The sequence below is a fragment of the Phacochoerus africanus genome, chromosome 12 (genome assembly GCF_016906955.1).
Source record: "Phacochoerus africanus isolate WHEZ1 chromosome 12, ROS_Pafr_v1, whole genome shotgun sequence".
NCBI lineage: Eukaryota > Metazoa > Chordata > Mammalia > Artiodactyla > Suidae > Phacochoerus > Phacochoerus africanus.
In genome coordinates, this window is record NC_062555.1 from 48,831,539 (window position 1) to 48,844,506 (window position 12,968).

At 37.4% G+C, this 12,968-nt stretch overlaps 1 protein-coding gene across 4 annotated transcripts in view; it reads right to left on the reverse strand.

Annotated features, from left to right (window-relative positions):
• Positions 1-12,968, reverse strand: part of TRDMT1 (tRNA aspartic acid methyltransferase 1) — a 55,115-nt gene that overhangs the window by 16,477 nt on the left and 25,670 nt on the right. For 2 of the 4 annotated variants that reach the window (XM_047754980.1, XM_047754982.1), the window contains 2 exons: positions 7,895-8,004; positions 2,247-2,323 (listed from right to left, as the gene is read on the reverse strand). In XM_047754980.1, the coding sequence (XP_047610936.1) occupies positions 2,247-2,323; positions 7,895-8,004 (187 nt within the window). Of the gene's footprint in view, positions 1-440; positions 634-2,246; positions 2,324-7,894; positions 8,005-8,246; positions 8,343-12,968 lie in introns of those variants that run through there. The other 2 variants (XM_047754983.1, XM_047754981.1) reach the window with 2 other exon arrangements.

A 12,968-nucleotide genomic window follows, 5' to 3' on the forward strand; every position in this document is an offset into this window, starting at 1 on the left:
TGTTTAGGAAAGATAGACACACACACAATGCTGGCTGATGACACTTCTGCTCTGTCCCAGATGAGACAGCACAAGTTCAGATGAATGAGCTGGTTGGCCAGGGTGGTGATGGGGAGAGGAGGGCATGGGTAACTAATTACCGTCTAAGCAGATCGAGGTAATAGGAAGCCCAAGACGAGCTTGTCCGATATAAATAGGAGAGACTTAAGCTAAAGCCTTGATTCTACTGCAAGGAGTTGCCACTTGTTTAGACTAACTAGGTCAAAACAGGTCTTGTGAACAGGCTGTATTTGGACCAGCAATTAGATTGTATAAGTAACGTTTGACACGATCAAGAACCAAGCAGAAAGGAAGACTTAGACTAGGCATGAATTGTAGCAACAGAGGACTAGGGTTTGAGACTCTGGTACTCATTGGCTTCATAGTCGTAAGTGAGTTACCTGACATCACTTATCACTTTCCTCACACCTGGTAACAGGACCAAGATCATCAGTGGATCTGAGGTTCAGATGGAAGATTAGACTGGACTTGAATAGATTCCTCAGAAACCGTGGCATCTCATTTTGCCTCTTTTTCCTCTCAGTGTTCCAGATGATGATGGAACTCTGGCCCTCAGCAGCTGGAGTGGGCCTAACAGAGAGCAGGACTGGCAGCAGGGAAGAACAGCGGGCCACTGCAGAGACATACGAGGCACACAGTGCTGGGCTGCCTTCTGCCCTGCACCCCCTGCTCGTGGTAGTTAAGAGGCTACACGCTTGCATGTGCTTGGAGCCCTCTTCACATGGAATGTTCGCCTTCTCTGGTAAATTCCCAATCTGCTTTCAGACACAATTCCCCTATCACCTCTGAAAGAATCCCCCCTCCTGGTACACAAAAAGCCCTCCTTGCTCTCACGGCAGTTTCAGCCTTCATTTATTATACAGCTTAAATTACATTAGAAGATAATTATTTGTCAGTCATTCCCCTTGGACTGTTAAGTTTTGTAACGATGGGAACAACAACATAAAAAGCAATGCCTCACATATAGATGCACCATAAATCCTTGGGGAATTAATTTCCGGGAAAGCTAAATAAATCAAAACTTGGAAGGAAACTTAAATATGACAATATTTATTTAAATTATTACATGTGATATCCCACTTAAAATCATATTATGCTTTTAAACAGGACTATATAAAACAATTGATAAATCCTGGCTCTGACATTTTCTAATTGAATGGCCTGGGAAAGTCACTTAACCTTCAGTTTTTCACCTGTAGAATGATGATAATGCTAATACACATCCCATAAGCTTGTTAAATTAAATGGCACGCTCCAGCAAGACATTAGAGGGTTATCACTATTCTCATTATTATTTAAAACAATTAAAATATTATTATTAAAATATCTAAATGAAGATGGATTAGTCAAGATTTACCTAAAATATAATTCCCTGAAATACAAAGCCAAACAAATACTATATAATAAGAAAGTGAATTGGAATATAGCTTTAAAAAATCATTTGATTAATTGTATGTATTATTAAATGAATATATCAATTTTGAGAAATGTAAAATTCACAAATGCATTCTTGATTAGCTTTAAAATTTTACAGTTAAGTAATTTAAGACTTGAATATTTACTATGGGGAGTTCCCGTCATGGCACAGCGGGAACGAATCCGACTATGAACCATTAGGTTGCGGATTTGATCCCTGGCCTCGCTTAGTGGGTTAAGGATATGGCATTGCTGTGAGCTGTGGTGTAGCTCGCAGACGTGGCTCGGATCTGGCATTGCTGTGGCTCAGGCGTAGGCAGGCAGCAACAGCTCCAATTAGACCCCTAGCCTGGGAACTTCCATATGCTACAGGTGAGGCCCTCAAAAGACCAAAAAAAAAAAAAATTTACTATGGAAATTCAATTTGATTACTCCATGTTACTATGAGATTCCTGAATGCTCACTGTTTAAATAATTTAAGGTAATATGGGTCAGAAATACTCCATCTTCAGTAGGTATTAAAGAGGTACCATACAGTCTCTGCATATCTACTATTGACCAAATTACTGTGTTCATTTGGCAGTAATTTGTGCTATTTTCTTTATGACTGATGCTAAGTTATAAGTAGAGAAAAGGAATTACTTATGAAAAATTTCAAGACTAGGAAAATGCAGCTGATGGATTTCAGTGCCCATGCTTGAAATTACAGTATGATTTAATGAGTCCTTCAAAAGTACCCTTCATAACAGAGAAATATTTATTATACATACCTTGTAAATGGCTGACAGGGAGGGCTCATTAAAACCATATTGAAAGATAATCTGTCAAATTCTTCTAGTGTAACACCCTAAGGAATGAACATTGGGGGTGTGAAGAATATAAAAACATGAATAGAATGGGGAAGAAGGAAAACTGCTGATTAATTATAACTGAATATATCAGAAACTGTAACATTTAAGCTTTATTTCTAACATTTAAAAGTTTATAACACTACTTTTTAAATAAACTTTAATTTTCCAAAGCAATTTTGTGAAGGAAGTGGAGAAGTAAACCAAAGCTATGAAAGATTAAGTCACTTCCCCCAAACCCCAGAGCCAGGAGAGCTGGGAAGCTAGTTTCCTGGATCCTAAGCATTTCATGCCTCTGTGATACCTCAAGTCTAAGACTGCTGTAATTGCTGGAATCAAAAATAAAATCGAATTCATTTCCACTGCACCACTAACTCTAATTCAACCCCTAGCCTGGGAACCTCCATATGCCGTGGGTGCAGCCGTCAAAGAACAAAAAGACAAAAAAAAAAAAAAGAGTCGAGGGAATTTTTTAACACCTCTCTATTAATAACATTATTTATTTAGGAAATGTGATGTGCTGACCAGTTACCATCTCTTTCAGGTATGTCTCTGTCAATATACCACCAAATGGAAAAAGGTCCTATCTTTAGACATCCACAATTATTACATAGTTTTATAGTTGTGTGTGGTCAAAGAAAGAACTTCAAAAGAGTGTAGATAAGACTATTCAAAATAATCCCTACTGGGCTAAATAGTTTTAAAATGTACTGTTTTGCTCTGTTTTATATGTAGCATCAGAAGATAAAAAGAGAAACACAGGTCATGGGTTTGCCAATTCTCATTAAGCTCTCTTAATTTATGCTCTTAGCCAAAAATCTAAAGCAACAAGCCCAGAATTTAAAGCAACCTTCTTAATTATGACTCAGTTCTAAGAAATTCAAGTACATGAAAAAAGAAGGAAAAGCTTTATTCTGAGTTCTGTAAAGAGTGAGTTAGGAATTCCTGCTGTGTCACAGTGGGTTATGAATCTGAATGCAGCATCTCTGCTTGCTGGGGAGGTGCAGCTTGGATCCCTGGTTTGGCACAGAGGGTTAAAGGATCTGGTGTTGCCACAACTCCAGGGTAGGAAATAACTTCGGCTTGGATTCAATCCCTGGCCTGGTAACTTCCATATGCCTCCGGTGGGGACATAAAAAAAAAAAAAAAAGGCATGGGTTAATCGGAGGAACACATCAGTTGTCTCTACGGCATTAGCAGTTTGAATGTACAGGTCTATCATTTTTAAATCACAGCCTTTTAAGTAGTTTAAGATATATATATACACACACACACATATATAATGAAGTAAAAATTAAATACTGAAAAGTTTCTAAAGCACCTCTGTAACCCAGAGTTCTAAAGAAAACAATTTGAAAATCATACACTCAATAGTCAGAAAACACGGGGCAGGACAGTACAATTAGCACTCATACTCCAGTCAAACAGCCTTTCAGCATTGAGCCAATATGAAAAGCAAGTTATTGATTTTTCTACTGACGGTAGATTGATTAAAGCTGAATTCCTAAAGTTAAAATTAAAATAAAACAACAATCTTTTACATCAGGAACATCCTAAGTCTAGAACCTAAAGATGTAAACAGGATGAATGCCTCCAATACCGTTAGACAAAAAAACTACAATGTTAAAGGATTCTTGGAAAGCGTTCTTTCTTTTTCTTTTTTGGCCATACCCAGGCCTACGGATATGCCATGGCATATCTATCACACACGAGGCATCGCGCTAGGTTTGGGAATGCAACAATGAACAAATCAGACAAGGTTTCTGCTCATGGGAAGTTTATGTAGTAGTGACTGGTAATTCCCCATCTTCTACCTAGATGAATTACAGATTTCAGTTGTATTACTAGTTATCTTTATAACTGGGGAGACCTGTTTCTGGCTAAAAACCTATATGTAATTTTCAGGCCTGACCACAGACAATGACAAAGGCTTTACCCAGCAGGTGTCAAGGGGAAAGCTCCCCTCCCCACTCCAGACTGGGTGCAAGGCAGACTGGGTCTTGGAGTTTCTGAAGGTGTGTGCAGTTGAGTTCTCAGGCCCCCTGGCAGGTCATATCATACTCCACACCTCGAACTCTTTATCTGAGGCCTTGCCCAGAGGTCCTCTTCAGATGCCATCTATTTCTGCCAAGGCCTCCTTACGAGAAGAGGAGGGGAAATCTTGAAAAGCTCCCGCTTGGACTAGACCCATCACTTTCTACTCGTAGCCTTTCTCCCTTCACTCTTTCCCACAATGTCAGGGGCTCCCTCAATAGTGAGCTGACACCTATATCTGTGCCAAGCTACCTGACTTTCTAGCAGGGTGCTGTCCCTCTGGGAAATGGAATAGGGCCTTCGGAATTTTCTCTACGTTTTAGAGATCTGCTTTTCCCACCACAGCTGGTAATTAAAGCTTCACTCTTGTTTTTTGTTAGTTTGTCTGTTTTAGGGCCACACCTGAGGCATATGGAAGTTCCCAAGCTAGGGATCCAGTCGGAGCTACAGCTGCCGGCCGACACCAGCCACATGTGGATCTGAGCCACGTCTTCGACCTACACCATAGTTCACTGAAACACCAGATCCTCAACCCACTGAGCGAGGCCAGGCATCAAACCCACATCCTCATGGATAGTGAGATTCCTTTCTGCTGTGCCACAAGAGGAACTTTTCTATTTCATTTTTGCCCTGTGGCTTTAATCAGCTACTCTGATCCCTGACAGCTTGGCTGTCTTTTCCAGCTCAGCTCCTGACAACATTAAATAATGTCCTAAAAATCTATAGCTTCATTTATCTTTCAAAGAATACACATATTTTTTGAGACTCACTTCCCCTTCCTACTCCAATTATATTATTATTTCTATACTGCAAAGATTTACAGCGTTTTCACCTTGCTTCCTAACCATAATTTCTTTCCTAACATGACAGTTTTATTCCTGGGTTCTCTACTTTGATTCATCTCTTGCTTAGTTAGATTAAGTGATTGAGTCACTTTTTTTTTTCAGTAAGGGCTCATGGGTACTACAGTTCACGAGTTGTTGGAGGGGTTTTTTTAGGAATTTTTTTTTTCATCTATTTCTGTTAGTATTTTGACTCATTTGTTTTATTGTCTTCTATTTGCTACTCTGACATGACTTTCATTTCTATAAGGGTTTTATTTTTCTTCCCAGGCCACTGATATTATTGCTTTTTGACCTCATGTATATATTTATTTGAATTCTTGTTTTGAAGATACTAAGTTTTACCTAAGCTCACAGAGGCATGTGTTTGTAATCTTGTTTCTTAATATAAATTTTCTGTGTATATTCTGCTTTATTTAAACTTCCTTTAAAAAGTAGTGTATTAGAATAGCCTCAAATTGGTTCCTTTCTAATTATCATTCATTTTTTTCATGGAGAGCACTTGACTCTAGTAATTTGCTGCTAAAAAGGTAAAAGAAAGAACTGCCACTCTATTCAGGTGCTTTGTCACCACACTTCCTGGGAAGGACCCACCATGTTCTTTAACCTGTGCCTTTGTCCCTAACCCATGCTCTACACAAAGGAAGAGCAGGACGTCTACAGAGGCTTCAATGATGCTTTCAGCCCAGTGATTTGGAAATTTTAAAATATCTCTTCTCCTGACATTGAACAAACAATTGCTGGGTCTATTTTGTCTTCTCCCTCATCATTCTTTCCTTCTTAATTCTGCACGGGATACAGAGAGGTCTGTCTGCAACTTTGCCATCCTCATTCAATTGTGTCCCATCTCCACTGCATTTGCCACTGCCCTTCCCAGTTTTCTTTTCTGTTTGGCTTACGGCTAAATCCTGTTTTTATCCATCATGGTTTTCCATCCCCTCTTTTCCCTTCTTTTCTTATTTCTATTAGGAAACGAAATAGTTTTAAAATAGAAACATTGCTTTTATGCCACATTCAACCAGAAGTCCCTGAAAGAACTGTTTGCAGTTCCAATGTCTACAGTAAAAGGTAAGTTCCTAAAGGCACAGACAATCTCAGTCATATTTGTGTTCCCTCTAAGGACTCAATGACTTGCATGAAGTCAATGTTTTCAGATGATCAGAATATGCCATTTCATAAAACTTAAAATTCCTAAAGCCTCTCATTACCTTCCACCCCTTTTAAACATGACCCCTAATGTAGTTCTGACATCTCTGACCTGGAACAGGATACACTGTTTCCATATCAGAGGAGGGCTGAAGAGAACATCAAAGAAGAGAGTAAAAGTTGTAGGAAGAAGACTCCTTTTTCTCATAGACAGCATTTTAATGTACAGATTCTCTTTCTGAATGAGCTGGAGGTATGTACCTCCATTATTCCCTCTTCCTAGATTTCTTATATCATACATAGAAAATATGATCTGTTATTAACATTTCTTAAAACTGCTACTGAAATAGAATTATGGCTAGAAAAACAGACATAGATATATATTCTAAATGCTCCCCAGTCTTCTGTTGGCAGGTAGTCGGGGACCCCAATCAGTCCCCAAATATGTAAAGTATTTCACAGTTTCTCCTAAAATTTAAAACAGAAAATAAGGTTAAGTCGCTGAAAGTAATGGGTGCTTTACTTTGTTGTTATTTTATACTTTGTTTCATAGGAGAAAACTCTGGCTGAATTGAGTATTTGGCTGCATTACATCAATACTTTGAAATATTTAGATTAAATTTATATTTTAAAAAATTTTTTAATAAAATAACTTTTGCTTTCATATTCTATGTCACAGAAATTTTGGAACCTAAAAGCACATAGTCCGCATATGAAAGTCAATTCAAAATTACTAAAATTACTAAAATTTTTCATAGGTATCTTTCTTCTGATCCTATATTCTTTTTGAAAATTTTTAATGTTAGATCATTTAATACAAAAAATGATAGCATTTTGGTGCTTATAACACAAGTAGCAGTAAAATGCATAACAGTAGCAAAATAAACAGGAGGGTTGAGTGGAAGTACACTTTTAATTTGCACACAAAAGTGCTAGGATGTTATTTGAAGGAAGGATCCCATAAGTTATATATATCATATGTATGATAAGATATAAGTCAAGAGTGGAGAATAATTAAATATTAAAAAAATAAAAGGTAGGAAAATGAGCAAAATCAGATTGAAAAATAGAAAATAAATAACAAGATAGTAGAATTAAACCCAACAATAGTAATATCAGGATTAAATGTAAATGGTACAAACATTTCAACAAGGAATAACCAAAGACCTTTCTTATTCTCTCTTTTTTTTTTTTTTCACGCTTGTATTATATATATTGTACATGGGTACTGCTTAAAAATAAGGAATTGAAGTTTAATATCATTATGGAAATAAGCACTTAGAAGTCAAGCATATTCTTACATTTCAATCCTTTCTCTTAGAGACCAAATTACTGACCGTCTCTCTCTCAAATGTGAAATTTTAGAAAAGAAAAAAAAGCAAAAAATAACATGCCATCTTCTGATAGAATATAAAATGTTAACTTAATTCCCTTCCCCTAAACTTTTTCATTTATGACTTATCCTCAAATGAAGATCCCAGAATCTAGTATCCTGCAGTATTTTTCTTGCTCTCTATACTTATTAAAACAATAATCATTGTTACTCACTTCAATTGTCTTGGCCAGTAACTGTGTGTGAGGAAAATTATACTTGTATACTTCGTTAGCGACGGTGTTTACATCAATGGCAGCCACCACTTGCGCAGGTATACAGCTTTCTGTAAGGATAAATGAAGTATCTTAAACCGTCAAGTCCTTAACATCAGTTTGTTCATTACAGAGAAAAGACAAAATAACTGTTTTGTAGTACATTTCCTCAATTATCTGGCCGGATTTCGGGTTGTCAGTGGACAAGGTCAGGGGATGTTAGGCATGGAGTTGAATATTTACGAACTTCTGGTTCATCTCCCCCAACAGCACTTGGATGCTAAAAATAAGATTTAAGTGTTTTGGTCATTACCTCTTGTATTTGCTTTCCTTCCTCCTTTAAGATATACATCTATGAGTCAAACGGAAAGTAGATTTAATTCCTAAATTAAAGCAAACCAAAAATAGAAGGGAGAAGTTTATCACCTGGAAATTTGCAAATGAATTAATTACCATTTGTTCCTCACCTTCTAACATTCATACAATGCTGCTTTCCCAAAATGACTGAAAATGCTCTCAGGTAAGTTTTGGTAAGGTTCAGGTAAATTTGTTTTTTTAATAGCTTTATTGAGATATAACTCACATATCACAAAATTCACCCACCCACTTAAAGTTTAGGTAAGCTTTTAAATAAGATGAAAAATTAACTGGTGTCCAAATGTAAAAAGTTCAAAGACTATAAATTTTGACAGACCAGGAAAGAATGTGAAAAAAGTAAGGATAATAATTTCAACGTCTTGGAGTTCCCATTGTGGCTCAGCAGGTTAAGAACCCAACTAGTATCCATGAGGATGTGACTTCGATCCCTGGCCTTGCTCAATGGATTAAGGATCTGGCATTGCCGCAGATGCAGTGTAGGCTGCAATTATGGCTTGGATCCCGCATGACTGTGGCTGTGGCATGGGCCTGCAGCTGCAGTTCCAATTCAACCCCTAGCCTGGAAACTTTCACATGCCGCAAATGAAGCCATTAAAAACAAAAAACAAAACAAAACAAATTTACAAAGTCCTGCCTTCCTTCACTGCCCTTCTGTCTTACTGCTAAAGAAAGGCATTTTCATCATGCTTTTAGATTTGGAGAATTTTGCCATACTCTTTAAACGGTGGTCAAAATCTGAACTAGGTAACTATAGCTGCTGTTAGATATTGCAATGACTGCCCTCTTTGCACCTCTTTCTCAAAACACACACAAACCCAATTACCTGTAAACTCTGTCCTAAATCAGTAGAAAATGTGAAGGGTCTTTAAGTAAAAGTATTAAAGTATTTGAGATTTCTTAGGAAAATCATCAGAGAAAAGTTACAAAACTACATAGGAGCTCCACACAGCTATTTCTTCCAGAACTTTTTCTGTTAATAATTAAAGCAGGCAGACCAAAAATAAAAAAATGAAAAAGAAAAACATTAGGATATGAGGAGCTGGGGCCCATGCAGCAGACACCTGGAAATAAAACCCAGATCCCAGAAGATGGGGCAAAAGGGAAGCCCCCACATTCACAAAACAATCACAATCCGACAGAGGCCTAGAAAAGATGGTGCCCGAGAGAAAACAAGGTCACGAAGGTGTCTAAGAACATACTTACTAAGTGTTCACTAAGCTCGAGACCCACTGTTACCCTGCTGCCTTGTATGTAGGTGGACACTTTGCCTTCCATTTGGTAATATTGTAGGCAGTTGCCTCCAGTTGGGTTTTAATTCAATAGTTTACTTGCCTTTGTAGAAAGTAAACTTAAGCTCTAAATTACATCTTAGTCAAGATATCAGAGAGATCTTGGAATATAAATCAAGAAGGCTTTTAAACAAATTAACAAAAACTGGTGTATAAAGAGCTGTTTGCAAAGTCACAAACCTTATAATCTACGTCAAGAATTAAATAACTAGAGGAGTTCCCGTCGTGGCGCAGTGGTTAACGAATCTGACTAGGAACCATGAGGTTGTAGGTTCGATCTGTGGCCTTCCTCAATAGGTTAAGGATCCAGCATTGCCGTGAGCTGTGGTGTAGGGTGCAGACGAGGCTCGGATGCCACGTTGCTGTGGTTCTGGCGTAGGCCAGATGCTACAGCTCTGATTAGACCCATAAGCCTGGGAACCTCCATATGCCACGGGAAGCGACCCAAGAAGTGGCAAAAAGACAAAAAAATAAAAAATAAATAAAAAGAATTAAGCAACTAGTAATCATTCTAAGATAGCTCAGAATTAAATAAACTTCATTGAACTATTCCATGGTTTGCTAAATAAGATATATTGTAATCAGCATGATAAAGCCTGCTTCCATTTCTATACAGCAGGCTGAGATTGCCTGGAGTTAGCTGACAGGATTTTTCACTTTTTTTAGGCTGGTTGAAAATCCACAGTGATGTTCTGAATCTGTACAATAATTGATAATTTTATGTTCTTGTATTATATGCCTGGAAGACACAAAAACTGACAAAAAGCAACTGCCAAATGAGTGTTTTGTATGGTTATGCAAGAACTGATGAACCGAAAATTCTTTCTCAGGAAACAATAGATTTTTAAAGTCAATAAACAAATGCACTGTTTGCACATATTTTAGATTATTATAAAATTAGGATCTACACATGATCTAAAAAGTTATTTTCATGATGAAAAATGAATTAAGTATTAAGATCTTACTGACACTTGTCTTTTCAAAACAGAATTGTTTGGGGATATGGGTATATTTCTATGGAAAGCTACACTTAATAACAATTTTTAAAAGCCTGTCATTTCTATCCAAGTTGTAAATTGAGCTCCAAAGACTAGTGGTTTTGATATTTCTTACTGTTCGATTTAAATCTACAGCCTCCAAAAATCTTTGTTAAGCTGCACACATGGATTTTGAAAATGTTTACTAAAAATATCCAAACAAATATAATTCAACAGATTTTTGCCTGAGTTCCATCACTTAAGTGATACAGGAATAGTAATTCTCAAAGGGGAGAGAGAATTGGGAAAACAGGATCCCCAGGATCTTTCAGTGGAAAAAGGACAGGATGTATTTTTAGTACTTTAAATACTGCTTTACCTGGAGTTTATTCATAATGTTTTAGTTATTATTCTGGATTGCATATTTATCAACAGGAAGTAGAAATACAAAAAGATGAGAGAACCACAACATAAATGATCTTAAAAGACTGTCACATCAACAAGGAAAGGATAAGGGGTGTCATTCTCCCACTTGTATGAGACCTAAACTAAAAAAGACAGATTTAGTTGTCAAGAGACTTCTAGGTGAGATGTTAGAAGTATCATTGAAAATACCTGCATAATTGCTGCTCTTAAATATGTTTCTCATTAAAGTGGGCAAGAAACACATACACATACATTTGAATAGTGTTAATTTCCCTTTTCTTTCTGATCACACTTTCTGGAAGAGCTGAAGGGAAGGACCTCTGGTTGGTAGTAGCGAAAAGGTAAAAGTTCACACTCTACCTGCCTTTCCAAACCAAGTAAATAAAAAACTTTCATTGTTCATGCATGGCTAAGGTGGGAAAGAAAACCAATATTTAAAAATGTAAACAAAATTAACTGGCCTACTTTGAAATAAGGAAAGTAGATTATTTTTTTTCTTCTTTTCCTTCTGTGTCATTTTTTTTCTGAAGTGTATCTCATACAGGTGTGAAATGACTGAAATGCCTCATTATAATCATACCTGAAGCATCTAGTCAGGTATGTTAACACTGACACCTAGTTGTGAAAGGGAAGATCGGTTGAATCCATTCAATGTCCATTTCTTTTCATTCAGAATGATAGCTTAATTAAGAATAAAAGTATTAAGCAAAAACAGACATGCGAGGATTCTGAATTTAAAATAACTGTCAAAGTGTATTTCTTGTTTCTTTTTAAAGATTCTTGCATTTCAAAAATCACAAATTATTTCCATGAATTAAATAAAATTAAAAATGTTTTGAGGCTTTTGGGTTTTTTTTTAAATGGCTGAACCCCTGGCATATGGAAGTTCCCAGGGCAGTGATCAATTCCAAGCTGCAGCTGTGACCTATACTGCATCTGTGGCAACAACAGATCCTCTAACTCATAGCACTGGGGAGAAAACCCATGCCTCCACAGCAATCTGAGCAACTTAAGTCAGATACTTAATCCACTGTGCCACAATGGGAACTCAGTTTTAAAGTTTTTAAAAACTCTATTCAATTTCTTAGAAAATTTCCTTAGAAGTTTTGCTAACAGTTAACCAAAAAAATTTTGACTTTGGGTTAAGACATACTCTAAGTCAGAAACCATAGGAGCCCATCAACCAGAGAGTAGGCAGGAATTGTTTGAGCTCCGTCTTCAGACCAGAGCCGAGGAAGCAGGGCAGGAGAGAAGGGTGCCAAATTAGTGTTTACACAGAAAGCAAAAGAAAGCTGCTATGCTGCATAACATTGTGCAATTTAGAAAAGAAAAGGCAACCACTTTTGATGAGGACCTTGAGGAATGAAATCGAGTTGTGAGAAATCTTTCCAGTAGGTATCCAGGAAAGTCAGTTTAGAATGATGTTGACATGATGAGGTAGCTAATACAGCTACTACTTTCCTTCTCTCCCTCCTTCCCTCCCTCCCTGTGGACCCAGCTCTTCTACTTCTGGCAATTTATCTAAGGAAATGCTTGAAGTAAAGACATGAGTGTTAAGACTACATGCATGCATGAGAAAAGACGTTGAACCTGATACCAGTATATACTGACATGAACTGATATACAAATTTTAAGTACAAAAGACAAGTTACTAAATATCCTGTTGAATAATGATCCAAGTTTTGTAATGTATATGTGTCCATATGCACATTAAGAAAAAAGCAAATGGTGGAGTTCCTCTCGTGGCGCAGTGGTTAACGAATCCAACTAGGAACCATGAGGTTGCAGGTTCGATCCCTAGCCTTGCTCAGTGGGTTAAGGATCTGGCGTTGCCGTGAGCTGTGATGTAGGTTGCAGATGCAGCTCAGATCCCACGTTGCTGTGGCTCTGGCGTAGGCTGGCAGCTACAGCTCGGATTTGACCCCTAGCCTGGGAACCTCCATATGCCGCGGGAGTGGCCCTAGA